Source organism: Ictidomys tridecemlineatus, chromosome 5 (genome assembly GCF_052094955.1).
Source record: "Ictidomys tridecemlineatus isolate mIctTri1 chromosome 5, mIctTri1.hap1, whole genome shotgun sequence".
In the NCBI taxonomy this organism is placed as follows: Eukaryota; Metazoa; Chordata; class Mammalia; order Rodentia; family Sciuridae; genus Ictidomys; species Ictidomys tridecemlineatus.
The window spans coordinates 114,379,231-114,403,662 of NC_135481.1; the positions used below are offsets into that span (position 1 = coordinate 114,379,231).

The following is a 24,432-nucleotide window of genomic DNA, read 5'->3' on the forward strand; positions in this document are numbered from 1 at the left end:
ACCTGAGGGCCTCGGGCCTGGTGGGCTTGAGGGGGAGACAGTGACACAGAGCCCCTCCTGCTCACTGGGGACAGAGGCTCTTCCAAGAGGGGACGTGTGAGCCTCCTGGGCAGCTATGGAAAGACAAGGACAGAGGTCAGTGTCCTGGCCCTGCCCATTGAGGAAGGCTCCTCACCCCTCCTCCAACCCCCCTAGGACATGCCCTGGGAGGCCCAGCAGCCAGGTCTGGGGAGGGGACAGTGTGGTGAGAGGGGTCATGTCACCTCCCTGCTGTGGCTGTAGTCACATCTACTCCAAGCCAGGGGGTGAGTGGCCAGGTCTGGGCACAGAGGGTCATGGTTGGATGTGAGGTGTCCCCAGAGCTCACGAGGGAGACACTGCAGAAGGTTCAGAGGAGAAGTGAGGGTTGTGGGGGCCTAAAGCCCATCAGTGAGTCCTCCCTGAGGGGTTACCTGGGGGTCACTGAGGGAGGTGGGGTGGCTGGGGGGGAGGGCACTGGGGACATGGCTCTGGGGTTATATTTGTATCTGGTCAGTGGAGTCTCTGTGCTTCCTGATCCCCACGTGACCGCTTCCCTCCCCCCACTCTTCCTCCATGGGGGTCAGCCTCACCTTGGGCCCTGAGGAATGGACCTGGCTGTGTGTGGACTGCGACCTCTGCCACTGTGAGCCCCAGGTAAACGTTTCCTCCTCTGAAATTGTCGTGATTGGGTCTTTAGTCAGAGGAGCACAAAGGCTGACCAACAGGGAGGGGCTTGTTGGGTGGGTGTTTCCAGCGATGGGTGGGAGGGGGCATGGGGTGCTGGGTGGACCCTGGGCCTTGGGCTGCGGTTGGGCCACAGACCCCCTCAGGATTCCCAGACAGACCTGGAGATCTCAGAATGGACATGCCCAGGGCCCGCAGGACGTGGCCTCAGCCTGTCACCATTGACCAGCACACACCTGACACAGTGTCACTGAGAGGTGCTGTGACCTGGAGTCCTCTCATGACCTCAGGACACAGGGAGACACAGAGACCACAGGTGCGGGATTTGGAGGCCACCTGCAGACATTGCCCAAACCAGCCTGTTTAATGTCACCAAGTAGGTGGCTTGGCCAGGAAGGGAGGGGCTGAAGCCTGAGACCAGCTATTTCTCTATGGGATTCACTATTTTGCCACCAAAGAGGGGAAAGTTGGTGTATTCATCCATAATGATGAGAAAGAAGGGCCTGTTGAACTGGACAGTGGGGGCCTTAAACAAGGTGTTTTCTTCCCATTTGGCATCCCCTGCGGCCACTGTCTCTTCCTTGTCGAAGGTCAGCACAGCCTTATGCAGGGCCTGGAGGGCAGAGAAGCAGAGGGGCCCTGAGGTCCTGCTGCCCCACCCCAGGCTGCAGCCAGGCCCCACGTGGGAGCCTCCTACCAACAGGACCTCACCAGGGCCTTCCTGCTGCACCAGCCTGTCCTGTCCTAGGCTCCCTGTGGGTCACTCAGGTCCCCCTAACCCCATCTCAGCCTCTGCCTGACTCAGCCTGCTCCCCTCCTGTCCTTTCCTGACCTCCATCTTTTCTGCCCTGGGATAGGACCTTAGGAGCCCAAGAGGAAGACCATCGTCCTCCATGTCACCTGCACATGTATCCCCTTCCCCCTGTAGGGCTAGGAGCTCCTTGGCACAGGGACACTAGTGGTGAACTTCCCAGTGCCCAGACCCCAAGAGGGAGCCACCCACATGGACCTATAGTTGCTCTGCTCCTTCGTGCTTTCCCCAGCAAGTGGCCCATTTCAGTGGACTCAGTAATAATTCAGATTTGCTGGTTCACAAGTAGCTCTAAATGTCACAGGTGGAAGATTCCAGAACATTCCCTGAAGTCACTGAGCCTAAGCCTCTCTGAGTAAATGTAGGTAAACAGAAGCCCAAGGACTCAATGGCCCTGGGAAAAGAAGAGAACAAGGGTCAGTGGGCCCCTCGGGGGAGGTCCCTGCAAGGTCAACTGCACTGGAGGCCACCTCCCAGGCTCTGTCCTCCTCCCTGTCAGAGCTGGTGAAGCTCTGCATCCTCAGAAGGACCCACCTGGCACTTGCTGTGTCCCTTGGCCCTTACCTCAGCCTCAGGCCTCAGCAGGCCCCCACCACCCTGGCCTGCAGACCCCTGGACCATGGCCATCCTCACCTGGGAGAGCCTCAGGGGAGCGTCCTCCGTGATCCCAGACAGGTCAGCCTCATGGCTGAAGACCTTGGTGATGCCCAGACTTCTCAGGACGGGCTTCAGATCGATGGTTCCAGAGATGGACAGTTTGGGGAAGTGTAAATTGGCTGGCCTGGTATGAAGGTAGAAAATGAGGGCGTTTCACAGGGTTTCTGGCTTCTGCTGGGCCCCACCATGCTGTGAAAGTGTTTCCTCTCCTGATTGGTTCTCCCACTTAGTGCCCTGTCCCCACCCTCAGCAGAACAGGAAGTCACTGGCTTGTGTACTTTAGCTTCCTGGACCCCTGCTGTGCTGCAGGCACAGCTCCTGTCCCCAGGGATGGTGTGAGGCCCAGGGACTGTGCTGAGGCCACACACTGGCACCTGAGCTCAAGGACCAGTGCCAGGCTGCCTTGTGCTCTGTTCCCAGCCTGGGTGTGGTGGCTTCAGGAGGGCGGGGTGGGCCAGTGGTGGTGACCACCCAGGGGCTGTTAACCTGCAGGTTCAGTTGTCATATCTGCCTGCAGTGCCTCCTGCATCAGCACCAGGGCTGGGCTCATTACCATGCCCCTGTGCCCTGCTCTGTGCCTCACGCCCCAGCTCTGTGGCTTCTGGGGCCGGTGAAGCAGCCTGAGATGCGACAGAGAAACAGAGCCTGGGGGAACATGCCCTGAGCTCCCAGCGCTGCCTGTTCCTGTTCTGGGCCTTTCCATGCAGGCACTTCCCCATGCACATGGCTGGTCCTCAGGGAAGTCCTCTCTCGTGCTGCCCTAACCTGCAGGCCCAGGCCTTTGTCCTTGGTCCTGACACAATGTGCTGGCATTGCTGTTCATGCCCCCAGGTGAAGGGCAGGGCGCTGACCTTGGAGGGCAGTGAAGTCCTCAGGCCAGTCTCTGGGTCTGCACTCCCCTGTCACTCACCCTTCCCTGAGCCTGGCTCACACTGATGGGAAGCACAGCTGCTGAGCATGTAGCACAGGGCCCTGTGCAGGGGACAGGCCCCTCCTCAGCCATCACTGGCAGCTCCTGTGTGGGCACCTGGACGGGGCATTACCTGATGTCGATCTTTCTCAGGATATCTTCAAAGTGCTTGGGGGTCAGTTTTTTCTCCACCTGCAGCATCCTCCCTGGGTCTGGCAGGATGGCGAAGGTGGTAGTGTCGCCCAGGTAGTGCTGAACCAGCACCCAGCTGGACAGCTCCTTGTCCCGGTGCAGGAAGAAGTTGCCCAGGCAGTGGATCATGGGCACCTTGATGGTCATCTTGCTGTTCATGTGAAAGTTCTCTAGGATGTGCCGCTCAGCATTGGGCTCCTCGTTCCATTTGCCTGGAGGGAGGGAGGGAGGCAGGGAGGGAGGGGGTGAGATGTAGGTTGGGCGCTAGGCAGCCACCAGGGCGCCCTGAGTCCCCTTCCTGTGAAGCTCCTCTCTCAGCCTCAGTTTCAGTGTCTGTCAAATGGGATGAAGATGAAAACAGGCTGCTGAAAGGTTTATGTGGAAATAATGGAAAGCCAGAGGGGGTTTTAGGATTTGGATAGAGTCAGGCTTAATGTGAAAACCCAACTCCAAACCGACATGGCTCTAGGTGGATTTTATGTGGATTTAATAGTACCCGGAGGTGCTAAGAACACTGATGGCAGGATCGCCCCTGGGTGCTTCTTTCCCAGCGGTTCCCTGTCCCTTGTGGATAGATGGTTTTTTCTGTATTCAGGACACCTCTAAGTCCTTGTCCTGGACCCATGTGAAGTCCAGAGCTCCCCCTGTGCTGGACAACAGTGCCTGTCCCTCACAAGCATCAGAGTGGCAGGTGCCACAGGGAAGCCTGAGCCCCGATATCTCATTGGGCAGGAGGAGGTGGTGCTTGGCGGGACAAGAGCTGCCCTAAGTCCCCGCAGAGCTGGCCCCTCAGTTGTGCTGCCAGGTCCTGGGGCTCAGCACTGGACTCCGCCTGGGAACAAGGGAGCCAGAGTAGGAGGAAGCCAACCCTGTCCTTGACTCTGCTGCTCTCCCCTGGACATTGCCCTGGGGCAGTGGAAGCTGCCTTAGGACCTGGGGCCCTGGAGTCCTGGCAGGTGGGCAGGCTGAGGGTCCATGCCAGCTGCTTAGCTGTGATGGGCCCCCACTGTGCCATGCTCTGTGTGACTTGGGTACTCCTTTCAGACATGACAAGATAGGACAGTCACATCCCAAATGATGAGATGGCTCCTCCAATGTCAAGGCCATTGGGTGTTGCAGACAGGATTTGAACCCTGGTCTTGCACACTCCCGGGTGCCACACTCCACAAGAGTTGTCCAAAGTACATTTCATGAAAGGCCCCTCCCTCCCTCCACCTGCTACCACTTGCATTTGTGGCATTCTCCTTAGGAACCATCACATGTGTCCCTCCCTCTTGGGGATCCCCTGTGAGCAGGAGGACAGACAGGGCTCTGACAGGTCCTGCAGAGAAGATGACCCATGAGCAGCTTGAGCTCCTCCCTCCCGAGCCTCCTTGGTTCACAGAATGGATTGAATTGTGACCTAGTGGAAACCCAAGGAGGCCAAGTGGAGAGGCCCTGCCCTATTCCTTTCTGCATCGTGAAGGAGAGTTTAACAAGAGGGAGCCTGAAGGACACTTTGGTCATTTCACCAGAACCAGCTCAGGCTGGAGGCACCTCACCATGGAAGGAAATGTAGTTCAGCAGGGCAAGAGCCGTGTCGTTCTCCAGATGGGTGACCAGACCCGTCACTGTCCTTTGGGTTTTCTGCTGCACGTGACTGTTGATCTGTTTCTCGGCTTCGTGGGTGTTCCTGAAGTCGACAGGGACGATCTCTGAGTGGTACAGATTCTTGGTGTCTTGAACAAACTGATCCATGAGCTTTAGGCTGCCGTGGATGAAGAGGCTGCTGCCCGTGGTCACCTGGCGCTGTTGGCTGGGCCTCTGGAAGGTCTGGAGGAGATGCTGGAAGCACTCATGGATCTTAGCCTCCGGAGTCTCCCTGAGATTCAGCTTCAGGCCCTCCAGGATCTGGGTGTGAGTGTCACCCTTGGTCCCCAGGGAGAGCATGGCAAAGGCCATCGCGATGCTCACTGGGGAGAATAAGATATTGCTGTGTCTTGACCATGTGGCTGGCTCCCTGTATAAGGTGAAGGCCATGTCAATGACCTTGGAGGAGACATTGTGGCAGGTTGAATGTTCCTCATACTCGTGGCCATGATCAGATGACTGGGCCTCCTGGGGATCTTGAACCTGGGAGCCTGGGGCCAGGCAGCACAGGCCTACCAGCAAGAGGAGGCCCCATGAGACGGAGGATGGCATCGTCCTGCAAGACAGAGAAGGGAGGGCCATGTCCTGAGCACAGGCCAAGACGACTCCCCTGCCCAGTGATGGACACCAAGCAAAAGAGTCAGCTGACTGACCGTGTGCCAGGTGCCCAGCCCACGCAGGTGCTGCCTACATCTTCATCAGCACTGATGATGGTGCACCTGAAAGGCACAGCGGGGTCTAACCTCACTGTGAGCTATTGAGAGAAGAGCCTGGACCAGGCCCTGGGGAGGTGAGCAGGTCTAGATAAGGCCACCATGGTGCACCCCCAGGATTGATCTGGGGGTCTAATTAGATGAGAGACCAGAGGAGACACACACCTGCTCCCTGAGTCTTCCCACCTGACCCCCGTGCCGCCTCATGACATCTGGCCATCAAGAGAGCCCTCAGCAGATATGGACCCTTGGCCATGATCCTGAGCCATGAGTCCCAGTAAACCTCTCCTCACCAGGATCCACCCACCACAGGATGCACTCAGTCCTCATCACGGAAAAGAATCAGACAAATATCAAAATGAACATGATGCTGTCCCTCTGGTGACCTCCGCCCAGCTCTCACCTGTGTTCACGCTTGGCTTTCTTGTCACAGTGCTGAGGGGAGAATTGTAACTACTTTTTGTTACTAAAGAAGCTGAAGCCCAGAGAGGTTAAGGCACATAGATGTCCAAAGTCAGCCAGCAAGTAAAATGGCAGAACCAACTCAGGCAGCAGGCAGGCTGGATCCTGAGCCCCTGCAATGACCTTGAGGTGCAGGTGCCCCAGACCCCATTCTACAACGAAAAACTGAGGCACAGGAAGCCTGAGAGAACTGTCCCCAGTTACCCAGCAAATGGACTCTGTCAGATCAGGGAGGACTTTCAAGCATCCGAAATATTTCTGCCGGCTCCCAGTGATCCCATTATACAATAGACGGAGCTGTTGCTGCCCAGAGGGGGCAAGATCTCTTGCCAAAACACAGAGCAGCTGTGATCATCCACAGCTGCCTGATTCCAGCCCATGCTCCCCACATTCCGGACACTCCATGCATTTCCCTCTTCTCCCAACTATGACAGCCCTCACTTTGTAAGCCACTTGAATTTAATATTTTTCTGAGTCCCATGACATTCCTAACCTGGGAATTGCCACTGATAAAGAGCCTATGGGACACCCTGGTCCTTGACACTTATAGACACTGGCTTTGGTCTCAAAGCATGTCTTGTTCTACTTTACAGGGTGGGGGAAAGCAAGGCTTAGAGTGGTTTTAGTAACTCACTTAAGACTACACGGCAGTTCAGACTGAGCTGGAGCCAGACAGATCTGCAGTCTGATGTGGTGCTCTGTGGGCAGCTGGGGCCCTTCCTATCCTTCTGACTCCTCTGAGGTTGGGAGTGTGGCCACTGTTCAGGCTGAGCACCCAGAATGGCAGGGTTCCGGGTCCTGGCAGTGTGGACATATTGAGCTGGGGGATGCTTTGCCGTGGGGGACTGCTGCAGGATTTGTGGCAGCCGAGAGAACACCAGATATCTGTCATGAAGCTGCGGCCCCCAGGTGTGGCAATAAAGTAATCTCCAGACATTGCTGAGTGTCCCCTGCAGAGCACCCTTGCTGAAGAGCTTTGAGCACCCCAGCCAGTTTGTCCTCTTTCTGGACTGGACAGAAGTGCTCCTTTGCAATGTGGGTTCAACCTGCCACATTGGAGCCAAAGTGTGCCTTGGACCCAGGCATGTGGGATGTTTCCCCTTCCTGACCTGAGGCCTGTGTGGGGTCCCAGGATTCCTCTGAGGCTGCTGTGCCCACCCTCCAGGACACTATAGCTGGTCTCCCACACATCAGGGTGCACCTCAGAGCCGCAGGATCCAAAGTTCATGAGAGTGTGATGCCCCCGGCTCGGGGCAGTGTCCCTGGACTAACCTGCTGCACCTGCCTCCAGGGGCCAGGGCCCTGCACATACATAACCAAGGTCCTATCAGCAGCCCAATGCTCTGTCCTGGCCACCGATATTGTCCCAGACCCTTTGTGGACATGATGGGGCTTTCTCTCTGGAAGATCAGCGTTTGGGGAAGGAAGAGATTTAAACAGACCTGAGTTCTAATCCAGGTTGCCAAGAGCAGCTGTGCCACCCACACGGCACAGTGGAACCTCTCTGAACCTCATCTTTCAAAAAGGACAGGGACAATTAAATGAAATAAAGATCTATACCAAACTTACATCCAGATAGGACCTGGGAGGGCAGCTCCTGGGGGCAGAGGTGGTGGGCTTTGTGAACCCACAGCCTTCAGAATGGTGAGGGGATGGCTCATGGGACACAAAGCCATGAACCTAGTAAGAAAGAGCAAGGAGAGGGCTGAAAGGGCAGCCAGGTCACCAAGGAGTTAGTTACACACCTCTCCTGGGGTCTCCAGCAGGAGATGAAGGGCAGAGGCCACTGGGGCAGGAGGGTGGGTCAGTGAGTGCAGGGGACAGGACCCTGGACCTCCTCGGAGTCTGAGAAGCCAACTCCAAGGGCCCCCTTTCTCCCTGAGGGGGTTGGGGACATGCAGTGCAGGAGCCACTGTCTGGGTCTCTGGCTCAGGCTGGATTCCCAAAGCAGCAGGGTAAGGGGATGGGGCAGAGGCCCAGCTGGAGAAGAGGACAGACGCTGCCCAGGTCGCCTCCTCCACCCTCTGCAGGGCACAGAACAGCAAGGACAGGAGGCTCAGAGCCAGTGCATGTGTGGAGGGGCTATAGGAGAAGTCACCACGTCAGCTCCCGCCCAGGCACTCACCCCAAGGCCCACTGTGTGCAGGGGCGGCAGAGCCAGGCCCTCACCCTCCCCGAGTCTCCCAGCAGCAGGGCCAAGGCCAGGCACCTGGGCTCAGATGAGATCTGCCCCTGGTCCTAAGCTGTGCCCGCCTCCCCTTCTCCTGGGTGGACCCCGGATGCTGGAGCAGGCAGGAGTCCGCGAGCACCTCCCGAGTCAGCTCAGGAGGTGATGGGGGAGGACTTACTGTGCAGCCCGGGAGCCACAGGGAGACTCTGCACCAGGAGCTGTCCCTCACTCACACACACCCCTCGGGGACTTATAGTCCACCTTAAGAGTGTGGGGACACTGAGTTACTGTGGGAGGAGGAGCCTTCTGTGCTGGACATCAGCCTGGGGCACCTCCTGAAGCTGGCCAGGTGTCTGCCTGAAAGGTGCCCTTGTCACCTGAGGCCTTGCTGTCCTCCCTGACTGGGCAGTGCAGTGGAACCAGCTGGTGCCAGGCCATCGGGAGGGGGAGGTGGGAGGAGCCTTGTGGCCCTCCCTGACCTGGGGGTCCCCTCTGCTGAGACACACCTCAGAGGTGTGGGAAAGCAGCAGATATGTCCTGCTCAGAGCCATGTCCTGCTGGGCCGCTGGCACATGCCTGTAAACTCAGCAGCCGATGAGGCTGAGGCGGGGGATTGCAAGTTCAAAGTCAGTCTGAGCAATTAGGGAGGCCCTAAGCAACTAAGCAAGACCCAGTGTCTAAATAAAATATACAAAGGCTGAGGTGGGGGTGGGGTGTGGCTCAGTAGTTAAATGCCTCTGGGCTCAATCCCTGGTACCAAAAAAAAAAAAAGAAAGAAAGAAAGAAAAAAAATTAGTGTTGTCCTACACCTGATCTGTGTAGACATTCACCTATTTACTCACCTGAAGTTACAGGGCTCTTTCTTATTTTTCAGTACCAAGGTTTGAACCCAGGGATGTTCTATCACTGAACCACATCCCCAGTCCTTTTAATTTTTGATTTTGAGACAGGGTCTCACTAAGATGCTGAGGCTGGCCTTGACCTTGCAGTGCTCCTGCCCCAGCTTCCTGTGTCCTAGGCTCTAAAGCCATAGGAGGAGATGACAGCCCAGGGCCAGGTGGCACAGAGGCCCCTGGGTTCAACTGGGGAAGGATCAACTTTACAGTCCCACAAATCCTCAGGAGTTCCTGAACCCTCATCCCTAATCTCTACATCTGTTCCCAGTGACCACCTAAAGGCCGAACGGACACTCTTAGGAAACAATGAGTGTCCTGCAGTGCACGGGGCCCTGGAAAGGGGAACCGCCTTCCCTGGGGGCCACAGGAGCCTTGAGGCCCAGGACTTCAGGAGGACACAGGGCTGTGTGACCCAGCGAAGGTTTTCTAAGGTCACGGCAGAGTCAGCAGCCGTGGTCACAGAGCCAGGGAAGAGCTCCAGTGCCCAGGACCCTGTCCCTGTTGACCCATGAAGTGAGATGTGCTTTGGAAAATATCTTGTGAAATTTCCAGTTGTCACTCAAATAAGGATTGAGAGCCTTAGGGCCTTCCTTGATTTGGTTCACACTTGTAAAAAAACACTTAGACACACACATGTGGAGACACACACACAGGAACACGTAGACACACGACCCCAAACTCTGTCCTGTCTCACGAGGCCGCACAAGAACTAGGAGAGGCCACAGCTAATGGACTTCAGAGGCTGGGGCTGGACAGGAGAAGCCAGCCATGACCTGGGGACCGGGTGCTCTGCACAGGGGGAAGATGGAGATTCTCTCCTCATGTTGCTAGGGAGGGCTGCAAGGATCAGGAGGGTGACTTGTCCTCCTTCCTGCAAGGCCACAGCATCGAGCCTGCTTTCAGGCCCGGGTGAGTCCCTCCATCAGAACTGACCCCAGTCTGCCCCTCCCAGCAGTCCCTGAGCTCCCTGACCCTCTGTGTCTCTCTCTGAGCCCCAGGTTCCCACACATGAAGAAAGGATACTGCCTGCCCGGCCTCCCCTGCCGAGAGGGACCTGGGGAGTGGGGAAGAGTTATGAGCCTCAGCCCCTGTGCAGGGTCATTAGCACGGCCCTCTGCCTGCCTTGGGAGGGGCCCCATGGTGTCACATCAGCCTCCTGTACTTGGGCATGAGCAGGGTTCCAGCCCCTTTTGTGTGTCCAGAGAGGAGCCCACAGAGGAGAAGCCCAGGAAGCTGGGGCCAGGGGCAGGGAGAAGCCAGCTTAGAGCAGGTGGCTCTCAGTCAGTGCTTCCTGCTCTGGGACCCCAGGCCTCTCTCTGCTTGGAACAGACCTAGGAACCATGGCCAGTGTCCAAAGAGGGCCTGAAAGTGTCTGTGCGCCCACAGCCCAGGCCACTCTGAGACCACGTTTGATGCCGAATCTGCCTGTTGGCCAGGTCTGTGCACAGGTCTCTGGTCACCTGCCACCTGAGTCCCCCCACCTGTGTGGGCTCCTATGGGGAGTTGTACCCCTCAAGGAGGTGAAAAGGCTTTGTCTTCTCCGTTCCTGCCTGGGACCTCCTCACTGTGGGTCCTCTGGGCATTCTTGATGCCACTGCACCTGTCACTGCTGTGATGCCAACAATGGCTGTGGGAGCTCCAGACATCTAGGGTCTGTGTGGGCACCTTTGAGCTCCACTGACCAGCCCTCTGCTCTGCCTGGGGACAGCCACTAGAGGGAAAGGACCAACATGGAGTACTTCAGGTTTTATTGCAGTGTGTGCATGTGGTTGTGCCCGAGGGGCTCTGGACTTCCAGTGCTGTGCCCCCTCAACGCAGGTGGGTGAGCCCCAGCTCAGGGGCCCAGGAGGCTGTCTGGGATGGGCATGGCCAGGACAGGGACTCTAGAGAAAGGGCCCTGTCACTGTGTTTTCATGGAGACACTCCCGAATGGAGATTTCTGTCCTATTTTTGATGAGGACATTGAGGCAGAGGCTACAAAGTCACAAGGGTTTGTTACCTTCTGTCCTACGTGACACTATAATAGCCAGAAGCTCTGCCCACACCCAGCAGGTCCCTTCTGGTTCCCACCAAGCTGGGGAAGTCCCCTCTGGGGCTTTACTCTCCCAAGTAGAGTCCTGCCTCCTTTAGTGACAGGCAGGTTTAGAATTTAAAAGATGGGGTCAAAGGTCAGAGGCTCTGGCTTCTTCCTCCCCTTCCCTCCCCTGAACACTCAGGTGGCAGCTGGCCAGGTCCTCTCCTGTCCCCTCCCACATAATGCCAGGGCGAGGCCACATTGAGATCTGTGGGCGGCTTCCCAAGGCTGTGGGCTGCTGAGGCAGGGGGAGGACACTCCATGCTGGGCACAGGCTCTTCCTAGGGAAGCCCTGGGTGCCACCAAGCACAGGTGACAGCGATTCTCGTGGTTTAGGAGGAATTACTGCTCCTGAGTCCAGGGAGGGTCAGAAGAGTGGGTGAGGGGTGGAGGAACAGGGTGATCCGTGAGGTCAGGTGGCCACTCACTAGCCATGGGACAGTGACAACATAGGAGACGGGTAGCTGCTGTGAACCTTGGTTTTCTCTTTGGGGCTTGGAAAAGCACAGATATCTGCTGAGGGCATCACAGTGCGGCCACTAGGATTCAGGGGGAGAGACACTGGGACAGCACTTCCCAAGGAGTGCCCTTGTCCCCACCTGCTCTATTCACAGGTCTGGGAGGCCTGAGGCCTTGTCTGAGGTGACTCTCAGGCCAGCTCCAATGTGGGCTGTACTGGCAGCAATGAGTTTAGGGGCTCAGAGAGGTCTGACAAGCTCACGGAGGTCACACAGCTGCTATTGTTAAGATCCAGGTCTTGGGACACTCACGTGTCACTTCATTCTGGGTGACTGATGACGTTCATATCATTGGAAGTGTATGTCAGGTTGGAGGTCCCTGTGTAGAAACCTAGAGATCCTGTTTCTTCTTCAGGGAGAGTTCAGACCCATTGATAGGTGGTGCCATGTGATGGCAGAGATGTGACTGTTCAGACTGTAAAGAGGACCCTGTGTCAGGACTCCACCTAGGGCGTCATGTCCACCCTCCTCCATGAGAGGTGAGGGGTGATGCTGAGATGGCCCTGGGGTGTCAGTGTGGCCACAGGAGTAGGGGACCCTGAGCCCTGGGCTCCCTGCTACTTGAGCCCAGCAGCCTTGAGGGTGGAAGGGGCCAGGGTGCCCCATGGCAGGGCTGCTCCAGGACAGCCTGGGCCACCCTCCAGACCTCCTGCTGTCCTGAGGACCCGGGGGACCCTGGAGGAGGGGCCAGGTGCACGCGCCCCAGTGAGAGCCCAGGCAGGGCAGGAGGGCTGGGGTCCCAGGGGGCTGTCCTTGCCCTGCCACAGCCAACGCAGCCTGTCGTGACCTTTAGGAGCCATCCCTGGGGCCATGGCACAGGACTAGGGAGAGGGGACATAGGGTAAGTGGCCTGGGGACCTGGGAGCCTGGGGCCTGGTGGGCTTGAGGGGGAGACAGTGACACAGAGCCCCTCCTGCTCACTGGGGACAGAGGCTCTTCCAAGAGGGGACGTGTGAGCCTCCTGGGCAGCTATGGAACGACAAGGACAGAGGTCAGTGTCCTGGCCCTGCCCATTGAGGAAGGCTCCTCACCCCTCCTCCAACCCCCCTAGGACATGCCCTGGGAGGCCCAGCGGCCAGGTCTGGGGAGGGGACAGTGTGGTGAGAGGGGTCATGTCACCTCCCTGCTGTGGCTGTAGTCACAGCTACTCCAAGCCAGGGTGTGAGTGGCCAGGTCTGGGCACAGAGGGTCATGGTTGGATGTGAGTGTCCCCAGAGCTCACGAGGGAGACACTGCAGAAGGTTCAGAGGAGAAGTGAGGGTTGTGGGGGCCTAAAGCCCATCAGTGAGTCCTCCCTGAGGGGTTCCCTGGGGGTCACTGAGGGAGGTGGGGTGGCTGGGGGGGAGGGCATGGGGACATGGCTCTGGGGTTATATTTGTATCTGGTCAGTGGAGTCTCTGTGCTTCCTGATCCCCACGTGACCGCTTCCCTCCCCCCACTCTTCCTCCATGGGGGTCAGCCTCACCTTGGGCCCTGAGGAATGGACCTGGCTGTGTGTGGACTGCGACCTCTGCCACCGTGAGCCCCAGGTAAACGTTTCCTCCTCTGAAATTGTTCTGGTCGGGTCTTTAGTCAGAGGAGCACAAAGGCTGACTAACAGGTGAGGCTTCTTGGGTGGGTGTTTCCAGTGATGGGTGGGAGGGGGCATGGGGTGCTGGGTGGACCCTGGGCCTCGGGCTGCGGTTGGGCCACAGACCCCCTCAGGATTACCAGATAGGACTAGAGATCTCAGAATGGACATGCCCAGGGCCCGCAGGACGTGGCCTCAGCCTGTCATCATTGACCAGCACACACCTGACACAGTGTCACTGAGAGGTGCTGTGACCTGGAGTCTTCTCATGACCTCAGGACACAGAGGGACTCACCAGAACAACAACATCAGGGTTGGCCAGACCACCCATTGTTTAATGTCATCTGGGAGGGGCCCAGCAAGCAGGAGGGCAGGGTCTGGCACCTGAGGTGGCTATGGTTTTGTGGGGTTCACCACCTTCCCCACAAAGAGGGGGCTCTTGGTGGAGTGCTCAATGATGACCACGAGGAAGGGCCTGTTGAATTTCACTTCAGGGGGAAGAGACATGGGCATCATTTCCAAAAACGTGGCCCCCGCAGCCTCTGTGCCTCTCTCATCGATGGTCAGCACAGCCTTATGCAGGGCCTGGAGGGCAGAGAAGCAGAGGGGCCCTGAGGTCCTGCTGCCCCACCCCAGGCTGCAGCCAGGCCCCACGTGGGAGCCTCCTACCAACAGGACCTCACCAGGGCCTTCCTGCTGCACCAGCCTGTCCTGTCCTAGGCTCCCTGTGGGTCACTCAGGTCCCCCAAAACCATCTCAGCCTCTGCCTGACTCAGCCTGCTCCCTCCCCCTCCTTTCCTGACCTCCATCTCTCTGGCCATTGGATGTGACCTCAGGGCACAAGAGGAAGACCACCAGCCTCCATGTCACCTGCACATGTATCCCCTCCCCCTGTTGGGCTAGGAGGTCCTCAGCACAGGGACTCTGATGGTGGCTTTCTCAGTGCCCAGACCCCAAGAGGGAGCCACCCACATGGACCTGCAGTTGCCCTTGGTCCCCTCCTGTTTTCCCCAGCAAGTGGCCCACTGGACTCAGGGATGATCCAGATTTGCTGGTTCACAAGTAGCTCTAAATGTCACAGATGGAAGATTCCAGAACATTCCCTGAAGTCACTGAGCCTAAGCCTCTCAGTGTTTATGTGGGTAAAAAGAAGCCCAAGGACTCCATGGCCCTGGGAAAGGAAAAGGCCAAGGGTCAGTGAGCTCTTCGGGGAAGTCCCTAGAACACCTGCAGCACAGGAGGCCACCTCCCTGGCTCTGTCCTCCGCCCCCATCAGAGCTGGTGAAGCTCTGCATCCTCAGGAGGACTCTCGTGGCCCTTGCTGTGTCCATTGGCCCTCCATCAGCCTCAGGCCTCAGCAGGCCTCCACCACTCTGGCCTGCAGACCCCTGGACCATGGCCATTCTCACCTGGGAGACCCTCAGGGGAGCGTCCTCCGTGATCCCAGACAGGTCAGCCTTATCGCTGAAGACGTTGGTGATGCCCAGACGTGTCAGGACGGGCTTCAGATCCATGGTTCCAGAGATGTTCAGTTTGGGGAAGTGTAAATTGATGGAGCTAGTATGAAGGTAGGAAATGAGGGTGGTCACAGAGTCTCTGTGGTTCTGCTGGGCCCCATGGTGCTCTGAAAGTGTTTTCTATCCTGATTGGTTATCTTGCTTCATGCCCTGTCCCCACCCACAGCCATCGAAGTCCTTTGGCTTGTTTACCTTTAGCTTCCTGGACTCTTGGCATGGAGAAGGTTCGTGTCACTGGGAACACCTTGTCCTGTGGCCCCTGCACACCCCTCCCCCAAGGAGCCTTCCAGGCAGTTTCCGGGGGTCCTCCCGGAAGCAGGTGTCATCCTGTAGCCCGTGGTCACAACAGCCTGCCCAGCCAGAGCCTCCCCGGGGACTGTGGCCCAGGGCATCATGGGTCAGTACAGCAGGACTGAGGGACACAGGCTCAGTGAGGGAGAGTTTTGTCACCTCTAAAACCCAAGGCTGCAGGCTCATCTGGTGTCCCCAGTGACAGTGACAAGACCAGGGACCTGTGCTGAGGCTGCACACTGGCACCAAGTCTCAGGGACTAGTCCCGGTTTGCATTGTTTTCTGTTCCCAGCCTGAGTGCGGGGACCTCAGGAGGGTGGTGGGCCAGCAATGGTGACCATTCAAGTGCACCTTAACCTGCACATGTGTGTCACATCTGTCTGCAGTGTGCCTCCTCCACCAGTGGCCATGGCTGGGCTCAGGACAGTGCACCTGCTCTGTCACATACCCAGCTGTGTGAATCCTGGGACAAGTGAACCAGCTTGAGATGCGACAGAGAAACAGAGCCTGTGGGAACGTGCCCTGAGCTCCCAGCGCTGCCTGTTCCTGTTCTGGGCCTTTCCATGCAGGTGCTTCCCCTGTGCACCTCGGCCGGCCCTACAGGAAGTCCTCCCTCTTGCTGCCCTAGTCTGCAGGCCAGGACTTCGTCCTTGATTCTGCCACAGAATGTGCTAGTGTCAGTGCCCCGTCGAGGCCCTGGATATTGGGAGGGGACTATGTACATTCTTGGAGAGAAGTCGTCCCTCCAGCTGGATCTGTGTCCTGCTCTTTGAGCACTGTCCCTTCTCAGCTGCTACCTGAGCTGAGCCCTGGCATTTCCTGTAGCACAGGGTCATTCCCTGTAGCTGTGGCCCCAGGGATAGTCCCCCTGCTGCCCGTGCTGTCTTCTGATGCATTGGTCCTGAGGGACCTTGAGTCTGTGCCTGTGCCCTCCAGCGGGTCCCTGCCTGGACTCACCTGCTCTCCCTGTTCTTCAGGAACTTGGCGAGGATTTCCTTAGTGATGGTGTCCTCCAGGTGCTGCAGTTTCCCCTCATCGGGCAGGAGGAAGATGGCGGTGGCGTTGCCCAGGTAGTCCATCTGCAGCACCCAGCTGGCCAGTGTGGAGCAGTAGTGCAGGTCGAACATACCCATGCGGTTCATCATGGGCACCCTCACGATGGTGACCTGGTCCACATGGAAGTCTTCTTCCTTGGTGTGATCTACCTCGAAGGGTTTCTCCCATTTGCCTGGACAGAGGGAAGGTGGATGGCAGCAGGTAGGATGGAGGCTTAGGTGTGAGAGGAGAGCAGAGGCGCCCTCAGCCTGCCTGGTGGGAAGCTCCTCACCCACCTCTGCTCCATCCTGGGCAGGAGGGCCTCCAACCCCTCCAGGCTGGGGATAGAGAGAGGGGTGTTCAGGACTAGAGGACCAGCTGGGATTCCTAGATCCTGCAGGCTGCCATGGAGATGCCTCCTGACTGTGCCCATGAGCATTTGATTAAAATTATATTTTTATTGAAGGCGGCTTGGGATTAAGTGAAAGCTCTGGTCCCAGTCCTACAGTGGGACCTCTTCTCCTGGACCTCAGGATCCTTGTTGATTGGCAGTTCAGTTGTCACTCAGGTCAAACATTCAGTGCACCCTAAATCCTTGTCCTGGATTCACATGAGAAGCACAGATGTCCAGGCAGCCCGCCTCTTCTAGGCAAGAGCTTCTCACCTCTAGGCCACCAAATTGGAAGGGTAGTGCAGGGAACCCTGAGCCCACATGTCTCAGTGGAGTTGGGAGGACTGAGTCCTGCCCTAAGTGCAGCAGAGCTGGCCCCTCAGTTGTGCTGATGGTGGCCTGGGGCTCTGCCCAGGAACAAGAAAGCCAGGGTTCAGAGGAAGTCACCCTGGCCTTATGCTATTGTTTGGATATGGTGTCCCCCAAAAGCTCACTTGTGAGACAATGCAGGGTGCTTAGGAGGAGAAATGACTGCCCGTAGCCTTAAGCTAATCAGTGAATTAACCCCTGATGGTAATTGGAGGCAGGTGGGCTGTGGCTGGAGGAAGTGAGTATTTGGGGGTCATGGGGGCGTGGTTATGGGGTATATATGTTGTCTCTGCAGAGTGGAGTCTCTCTCTGCTTCCTGATCACCCTGTGAGCTGCTTCCTTCCCCCACACTCCTCTGCCATGATGTTCTACCTCACCCTGAGCCCCAAAGAATGGAACTGGATATATATAGACTGAGACCTCTGCAACTGTGAAGCACAAATAAACGATTCCTCCTCTAAAACTGTTCTGGTTGGTCTTTAAGTGACAGTGGTGAAAAGCTCAGTAAAACACCTTGACTTCCCAGGACACCCTGAGGCCATTGTCCTGGGGCAGTGGAAGCTGCCTTAGGTCCTGGGTCCTGTGGAGTCCTGGCAGGTGGGCAGGATGAGGGTCCATGGCAGCTACTCAGCTGAGACAGTCCCCCACAATCCCATGTGTGACTTGGGTACTCCTTTCAGACCTCAAGACATTGTGAATGACAAGATAGCACAGTCACATCCCAAAGAGGTGAGATGGCTAGCCCTATGTCAAGGCCATGGAGTCGGGGAGGCAGGATGTGGACCCAGGTCCTGCACACACCCAGCTGCCACACTCCACATCAAGAGTTGTTCCAAGGCCTTTCCCTGGAAGGCCACTCCCTCCCACCACCTGCCACAATGTGCATAGGTGGCTCTCTACTCAGGAAACATTACACGTGCCCTCCCTGCTGGGGTCCCCAGTGAGCAGGAGGACAGTTAGGACTCGGATGCATCCTGCAGAAACGTCAATGATTTTGACGGTTTTACCAACTCTTCCCTAACTTAACTGGTGGTGGAAGACATTTCAGGGCTTAGGCATGGAAGACTGAGGATCCACTGTGAGAGGCCCTGCCACAGTGCAGAAAGTGCTACCAAGGAAAGTTCCAGAACTGGTGGAAGGAAAACATCTTTGGAGTTTCCATGGGAACCCACTCAGGCTGATTGTCTTATCTTACCTTTAAAGAAAATGTAGTTCACCAAGGCGAGAATTGAGTCTCTGTTCAGATCTTTCACCAAATCCACAATTTTTCCTTGGGTCCCTTTCTCCACATAAGTGTTGATCTGCTTCTTGGCCTCGTCGGTGTTTGTGAAGTCGGTGGAGAAGGCCTCTGAGTGGTACAGGTTCTTGACATCCTCCAAGAACTTGTCCAGCAGCTTCAGATTGTGGTCAATGAAGAGGCCGTTGCCAGTGGTCAGCTGGAGCTGGCTGTTGGGTTTGTTGAGGTTTTGGAGAAGATGCTGGAAGCCCTGGTGGATGTCAGCCTCTGAGATCTCTGTGAGGTTGAAGCCCAGGCCCTCCATGATTTGGGTGTGAGTGTCAGCCTTGGTGCCCAGCGAGAGCGAGGCCAAGGCTGTGGCGATGCTCACAGGGGAGAAGAAGATGTTGGTGGTGTTGGACTCATGGGCCAGCACACGATAGAGGCTTAATGCAAACTCGGCCAGGTTCGGAGCAATCTTGTGGCAGGCTGGGTGCTCCTGGTCGGGCTTGGATGCATCTGTCTCCTGAGCATCTTCAGCCAGGGAGCCAGCAGCCAGGCAGCTGAGGCTGGCCAGCAGCAGGAGGCCCCACGAGATAGAGGACGGCATCGTCCTGCAAGGCAGAGGAGGTCAGAGGCCTGAGTTTGGCCCACAATGACTCTGTAGCAGAGCTACCAGGGTGTGGTGAGCTCCAGGATGGCCCAGCCTGTGCCAATCCCTTCCTCCTCCTGCATCACTGCAAACCCCGAGAGAGACGCAGAGCTGCCCTGAGCCTTAAAGGGTGTGAATTCTCTGCTTCCTTCACAGTCCTGTGGGGACAACTGTTCTCCTTCAAAGCCTGGAGGGGTTCAGGTGCTCATCCAGCGTCAGCCAGCAAGTGCAGTAGGGGACCAGCTCAGGCACTGGCCGGTAGGGTCCTGAGCCCACCCTTTGGCCTGTGCACTTGGCAGCTGCAGTGACCTTGAGGCTATGTACTGTGAGGAACCTGCTGCCTGCAGAGGAAGCACCTGGCACTTGGACCCCTTGAGGACATGGTAGACCTGGGCTAGAGCCCCCAGGGGCTGTCCCCACCTGACCCTGATGGAGCCTCAGCCCTGAGTGAAGAGGGGCATGCCTAGGCTGCCTGTGACCTCAGCCCCAAGGTGGGCGGGCATCCTGTGTGGTCCATCTGCTGTCCTGCTGACACTGGGGGAGCTAGAGGGCCCTGTCCCTCCCCAGCTGTGTGAGCCAGGACAGGTTATTTGAACTCTCTGCTCCTTGTGTGGCCCCACATATAAAGTGGGGGTTCATGGGACAATTAAAGAATTCTCAACCCCAAAAGTGCATTGAAGGGCTCCGAGGGAGTGTCCCCTTGACGGAAGGGCTTGTGGGTGTTGCCAACTCAAAGCCTTTGGGTGACGGGCTGTGAGGGTCTGTGTTTCATGGCTGAGGATGCGGCGATAGCAAGGGGCAGGGCCTGTGGCTGGACCAGGGGGAGGAGGCTCTGCTAGAGGTGGTGGAGGGCAGTGTCACCCTCAGCCACACGTGGACAGCCATGGAGCCCTGACCCCAGAGCTCCCTAGGCCCCAGCCCTGACCCCAGAGCTCCCTAGGCTCCAGCTCTGCCCAGGCCAGGACCCTCCAGCTCTGTGGGGAGAAGTGCCCTCCTGCAGGCCCTCAGTTCAACCTGCTCTCCATACAGTTGGGGACCCCGAGGGCAGAGCTGCAGAGAAGCCATGAGCACCCTTAACTAATAGGGTGGAGAGACCTGCACCCCTGACTTTGAGCCAGGAAAACCTATGGAGAAGGATTTGGGAATGAGAAACCCTGAGCTTCACTTGTTGCTGTGACCTTTGGAAATGCTTCTTTCCACCCAGACATAAAAGGGAAGTGAAAGCTGTTTCTTGCTACCACCTCTTTTCCTGGCCTTCATGTCTAAATAATCCAGAGAGAGCCAGCCACACGCTGTGGAACACACCTTTGTCTTTTTCTTTAACTAGCTGCATGTCAGCACTATAGATGGTGCTAAAAGGGGTTGTACATGTCCCTGGCTGTCCCTGTGCTGCCCGGCTGGGCTTGGCTGAGCCTTCATGGTGGTGGAAGTCACTATCTATCAGAGCCTGAGGTCAGGAGATGGGTGGGTCTCAGCAGGGTAGGGACATGTGATGAGTGGCCTCAAGGCCAGTGGCTGTGGTGTCAGGCCTGGGCAGGGCCACTGCTGTACCCTTGAGCAAGGGTATGAGCCAGCACCGATTCATAACCTCACTCTCAAGTTGGATGAAGGGGAGTTGGGAGAGAGCCAAATGAATGACGTCCTCTGTGCACAAACCTTGGACTCTAAATTACAGGGGTGTCTGTCAGGAGGTGAGAGGCTACAGGGGGAGGTGGGGGAAGGTTTCCAGCCCAGGTGAGCACCTCCACCCACCTCCCATGTCACATCACCTCCTCTGATTTCTTCCCTTTAGAGTGAGGGTGTGAGGCCCAGAGAGGGTCAGGGCCTGGCCAAGGCTGCACAGAGAAGCTGAGGCAAAGGTGGAACAAGCCTTGGTTTCCTCCTCTGGGAGCAGGGGCTGACACAGTCCTGCCCATGGGTTCCAGGCTTCATGGATGTCAGACCCGGGCCCTGACAGTGACCCCAAGCTTCCTGCTGAGTTCCCTCTATTTCCTGGCCTGTTCCTGAAAGCCTCGGGGGCCCAAGACCTGCTCCCCCTGGGCTGCTACTGCAGGCAGCACCCTGCACCCCCAAAGCCTTGAGCTGGGCAGGCCAGCTGCAGAGGGTGGACTGGAGCCCTCAGGTTCAGACACAGAGGCCAAGCCTTCAGGAAAGGACTGGAGGCGGCACCCTAATGATTCTAGAAGGGATTGTGGGTGGGAGCAGTTAGTGTGAGTCAGGAGAAGGAGGACCCCCAAACCCAGCTCATCTCAAACCATTTCTGCTCCTCGTTGTTGACCCAGAGCAATGAGGCGGGGTCCAGGAAGGAGCCCTGACCTGAGGTCACAACCCATGGAAAGCACCAAAGCCCAGCATGAGCCAGCCCTGCCCCCTGGTGACCGTGGCCTTGCTAAATGACTTCCCCTCTTTGTCCTTACAGTGGGGAGGAGAACCTCTGAAGGAAGAAGTGAGGCACAAACAAGGTGACCAGCAGGTGGCTCTGGCCCTGGGGAAGTGCCCACTCCTGCAGGGTGCCTGCTGGTGGCCACTTGCCCCAGGCCAGACAGGGGCTCTGCTCAGCAGTGAGCTGCTTCTGAGTGGGCATTTCCACCTGTCCCCACCTGTCTGCACATCGTCTGCCTGCTCCTCACTCTATGGCAGAGCAGACATCAGCCCAGGGTCACCATCAATGTCACATCATTGTCACTAACACTCCAGAAACCCAGGCTGGTGACGATGAGGTAAGAGGAAGAAAACAGTTTTCTAGGCTTTGCTTAATGGTCCAGAGGCTGAGCTACAGTCCAAGGTCACAGAACATCAGAGAGGCCTCCAGGCCAGACCAGGCTTCCTATTCTCCAACTAGGGCCTGAGCCCCGAAGAAGCATTCAACAGTAGGCCCAGGTCAGCAGCATGGGCTCTGGAGCCCAGTGCCCGAGTTTGAGTACTGGGCACTGAGTGATCTGGAGCAAGTTTTCCACCTCTGGGTTCCCAATTTCCCATCTGTAATGGGAGTGACCACAGAACCACCTCAGAGGGGCTGTGAGGCTGAAATGTGTTCTCATGTGCCCTGAGCTCAGCGGCGGCTGGCTCAGAGTGGTCACTGGGGAAGGTCAGCTCGAACCCCATGAAGGTGGCCTTCCCAGGGCTCCCCTTCCCCTGGGTGCACAAGGTGGGCTCAGAACCACGGCCCGTGGGGGGGGTGTTGTCCTTGTTCTGTGGCTGGGTGCCTCTGGAGGGGATGGAAGGTGCCAGCCAGCTCCTGGCTGCCCTCTGTGGCCTTCTGTCCTCATCTATAGAAGGGGAGGAAGGTCCTCACCCAGGCAAAGGGGCTGCAGAGGCTGCCAAGAGACACTGGCAGGAAAGGCCAGGCCACTAGAGCCACTATCCCCGCAACTGCTGTGGCCGCACCTTGGCTCCCCAGGGCTGTGAGCTAGATGCCCTCTGCCACTGCTCAGGAGAGCTGGTGACCCTGACCCACCAGAGGTACTGCCTGGCTCTGGGGTGGCTTGGGGAGCAGGAGGAGACCTTCGGGGCCACCGTGGCTAAGACGACAGGAGGCCCAGCTGCAGCCTGCCCCGTCCACCCTGCCTGTGTCCTGCCTCTGCCTGCTTGGGACCCAGAGGCTCCCAGAGGCTCCCAGAGTCTGTCCCCAGGGAAAGGCATACTCACCACTCACTGTCCCAGGACTGGTGTGGTGACGGGGGCTGAGGAGGCAGAGCCCTGTCCTTGGCCGTATTTAAGCAGTGGACACAGAGGGGCGATGGGGGAGGCTGCAGTGGACATGAGCCAAGGTCACCCTGGTTATCGGAGAAGCAAACAGACAGGGACTAAGTCCATCGGCCAGATCCCAGCTGCCACCCACGCTGCCATCGGCGCTGCCTAAGGGGTGCCCAGCCTCTGCAGCGCCATGTGTCCGAGGGGTGTGAGTCACTACTGTGAGTCTGGGACAGCACCATGGAGTTGCCCAGTGTCGCCACAGGGATTCTCGGGGCTGACCTGCTGTTTATTGAGCCAGCTGCTTGGACATGCCTGGTGCTGGAACCCGGATGCCCTGGCCGTCAGAGCAGCATGAGCCCACTTGATAGATGGGGAACCTGAGGACCAAAGTAGTGAGGCAGCTCCTGCAGTCACTCCTCCAGCCTTACATGCAAACACTGTCTTGACTTCCCTGAAGGATGAATGGGGCATAACTGAGGGGGCACAGTCGTGATACCCGTCAGCCCGGCCAAGGGCTGCAGAGTCGAGAAGAGCTGTTCTGTCTGAGGCAGGCCTCTTCACCTCTCTGTCCAAAGAGGCCTTGTCAGTACGGGCTGGGAAGCCCCGATGCCCAGTGCGGTTGTCAGGACAGACCTTGGTCCAGTGGTGGAACATAGTAGGCTTGTGGCTTGGATCTCTCTGGCCCTCTGTCCAGCCTGCCATCCAGTGGCCCTGAGCAGGAGGAGGTGCAATCTCTGGCTGGTCCCAGGCCTCATTCTGCTTCTGGCTGCCAGAACACCTGACCCATAGAAGACCCTTGAATTTTCCTTGGGAACTGCCCCTCACAGGTGGGCTGGGGGGTGCAGGGTTGAGGCTAATAGGGTCCCTCTTGATTGCAATCCCTTTCAAAACTTCATCTGGCTCTGAATCTCACACACCACCCTCTGCAGGCCCTGAGAGAATGGTGGGTGCCCTCTGGCCCCCTGTGGGTGTCCAGAGGACCCACAGGACTGTCTGGTACACACAGGTCCAGGCCAGGGAGCCCATTCAAGTCCTTTATCCTCTCTGTGACTCAGTTTCCCCACCCCTAACATGGGGACCCCACCTCTCTGGCTGCCTTGAGGACTAGATGTGGCAATCCCAGGTAAGCTCACAGCCTGGCCCTGGGGCTGCCCCTCGCCAGTGGGTCTCCCTGATGTCACTGGGCCCGAGGGGGTGTTTCAGGGCCTGTGTCCCCTTCCTGGGCCTCAGTGTTGGTGTCTCATCTGTACAATGGCCTCCCTCCAAGCGCAGCTGTCCCTCCCATCTGTCACTGTGCCAGATGCCCCACCTTCCTGCTGCCCCTCTGCCCCCTCAGGTAGGTAAGGGTGTCAGCGAGAGGTGGCTGGCCCTCTCCCTGGGACTCCTGGCAGTGCTGCGGGCCACCCTCCTGTGCCTGCGACACCCTGGTGGTTGACAGGAGCTCCTGTCTCTGCCCCAAGGGAGGACGCTCCCGTGGTGGGGGTGCCACATCCAGCAGGGGCGAAGAGCCAGGGCAGGAAGGGGCCTTGCTCTGCACCAGGGCGCCCAGGCTGTCCAGGGGGCCCAGGCAGTGCTGCGGGTCACCCACTCTGCTTCTGTGTCTAGGCCCTGTGATCCAGGATGTGTCACCCGCACTTGGAAGGGAATGGTCCCCTGTACCTCTGTAGAGGGCACAGTCTCGCTGGCTGAGAGGGTTACGGGAACCGACAGGCCTCACTCACTGGCCCCAAGCCTGGCACCGACATCTCGGCAGGCTTCTGAGGCAGCTGCAGAGGGGAGGGAGCAAAGTGCTCTGAGAGGCCCATCTGTGCCCCACGAGGCAGGAGGGTCTGTGTGTTCTGGGGGGCGTGTGTCACAGGTCCCGGAAGGGACCCCAGGGGGCCACTGTGGCAGTTGGAGGAGGAATGAAGAAAGTGGGGGGCCATCAGGGCCTGCAAGGGGCTCAGATCTAGGGGTCG

At 57.8% G+C, this 24,432-nt stretch overlaps 2 protein-coding genes and 2 long non-coding RNA genes across 6 annotated transcripts in view; 2 read left to right on the forward strand and 2 right to left on the reverse strand.

Annotated features, from left to right (window-relative positions):
• The window catches only part of LOC144377933 (uncharacterized), an 18,804-nt gene extending 17,703 nt beyond the window's left edge, over positions 1 to 1,101 (forward strand). The window contains exon 3 of the long non-coding RNA XR_013439247.1: positions 606 to 1,101. This is a non-coding gene — a long non-coding RNA (uncharacterized LOC144377933). The remainder of the gene's footprint in view (positions 1 to 605) is intronic.
• LOC144377930 (alpha-1-antitrypsin-related protein-like) overlaps positions 1 to 12,123 on the reverse strand; it is a 24,763-nt gene extending 12,640 nt beyond the window's left edge. The window contains exons 1-5 of one of the 3 annotated variants that reach the window (XM_078050784.1): positions 11,990 to 12,123; positions 4,817 to 5,460; positions 3,217 to 3,487; positions 2,150 to 2,297; positions 1,030 to 1,318 (exon numbers count right to left, since the gene is read on the reverse strand). In XM_078050784.1, the coding sequence (XP_077906910.1) occupies positions 1,127 to 1,318; positions 2,150 to 2,297; positions 3,217 to 3,487; positions 4,817 to 5,456 (1,251 nt within the window). In that variant the 5' untranslated portion in view covers positions 5,457 to 5,460; positions 11,990 to 12,123 and the 3' untranslated portion in view covers positions 1,030 to 1,126. Of the gene's footprint in view, positions 1 to 1,029; positions 1,319 to 2,149; positions 2,298 to 3,216; positions 3,488 to 4,816; positions 5,461 to 7,648; positions 7,952 to 11,989 lie in introns of those variants that run through there. The other 2 variants (XM_078050783.1, XR_013439245.1) reach the window with 2 other exon arrangements.
• On the forward strand, positions 11,155 to 17,373 carry LOC144377934 (uncharacterized). Its single transcript, XR_013439248.1, has 3 exons — positions 11,155 to 11,531; positions 12,531 to 12,578; positions 13,197 to 17,373. It is a non-coding gene; the product is annotated as an uncharacterized LOC144377934 (long non-coding RNA).
• On the reverse strand, positions 13,616 to 22,586 carry LOC144377931 (alpha-1-antitrypsin-like protein GS55-MS). Its single transcript, XM_078050785.1, has 5 exons — positions 22,427 to 22,586; positions 18,106 to 18,740; positions 16,073 to 16,343; positions 14,717 to 14,864; positions 13,616 to 13,892 (listed from the first exon to the last, which is right to left on the reverse strand). The coding sequence occupies exons 2-5, from the start codon at positions 18,734 to 18,736 to the stop codon at positions 13,701 to 13,703; spliced, it is 1,242 nt and encodes a 413-aa protein (XP_077906911.1). The 5' UTR covers positions 18,737 to 18,740; positions 22,427 to 22,586; the 3' UTR covers positions 13,616 to 13,700.
• Positions 22,587 to 24,432: the final 1,846 nt, after the last annotated feature.

What these genes read in the sequence shown, in the direction of transcription:
- LOC144377931 (XM_078050785.1), bottom strand. Translation starts at nt 18,736, where the DNA reads ATGCCGTCCTCTATCTCGTGGGGCCTCCTGCTGCTGGCCAGCCTCAGC. An exon ending in CTGAAGAACAGGGAGAGCAG is followed by an intron (nt 14,865 to 16,072) that starts GTGAGTCCAGGC and finishes CCTTCATACTAG; the next exon opens with CTCCATCAATTTACACTTCC. An exon ending in CTCCCCTGAGGGTCTCCCAG is followed by an intron (nt 13,893 to 14,716) that starts GTGAGAATGGCC and finishes TCTGCCCTCCAG; the next exon opens with GCCCTGCATAAGGCTGTGCT.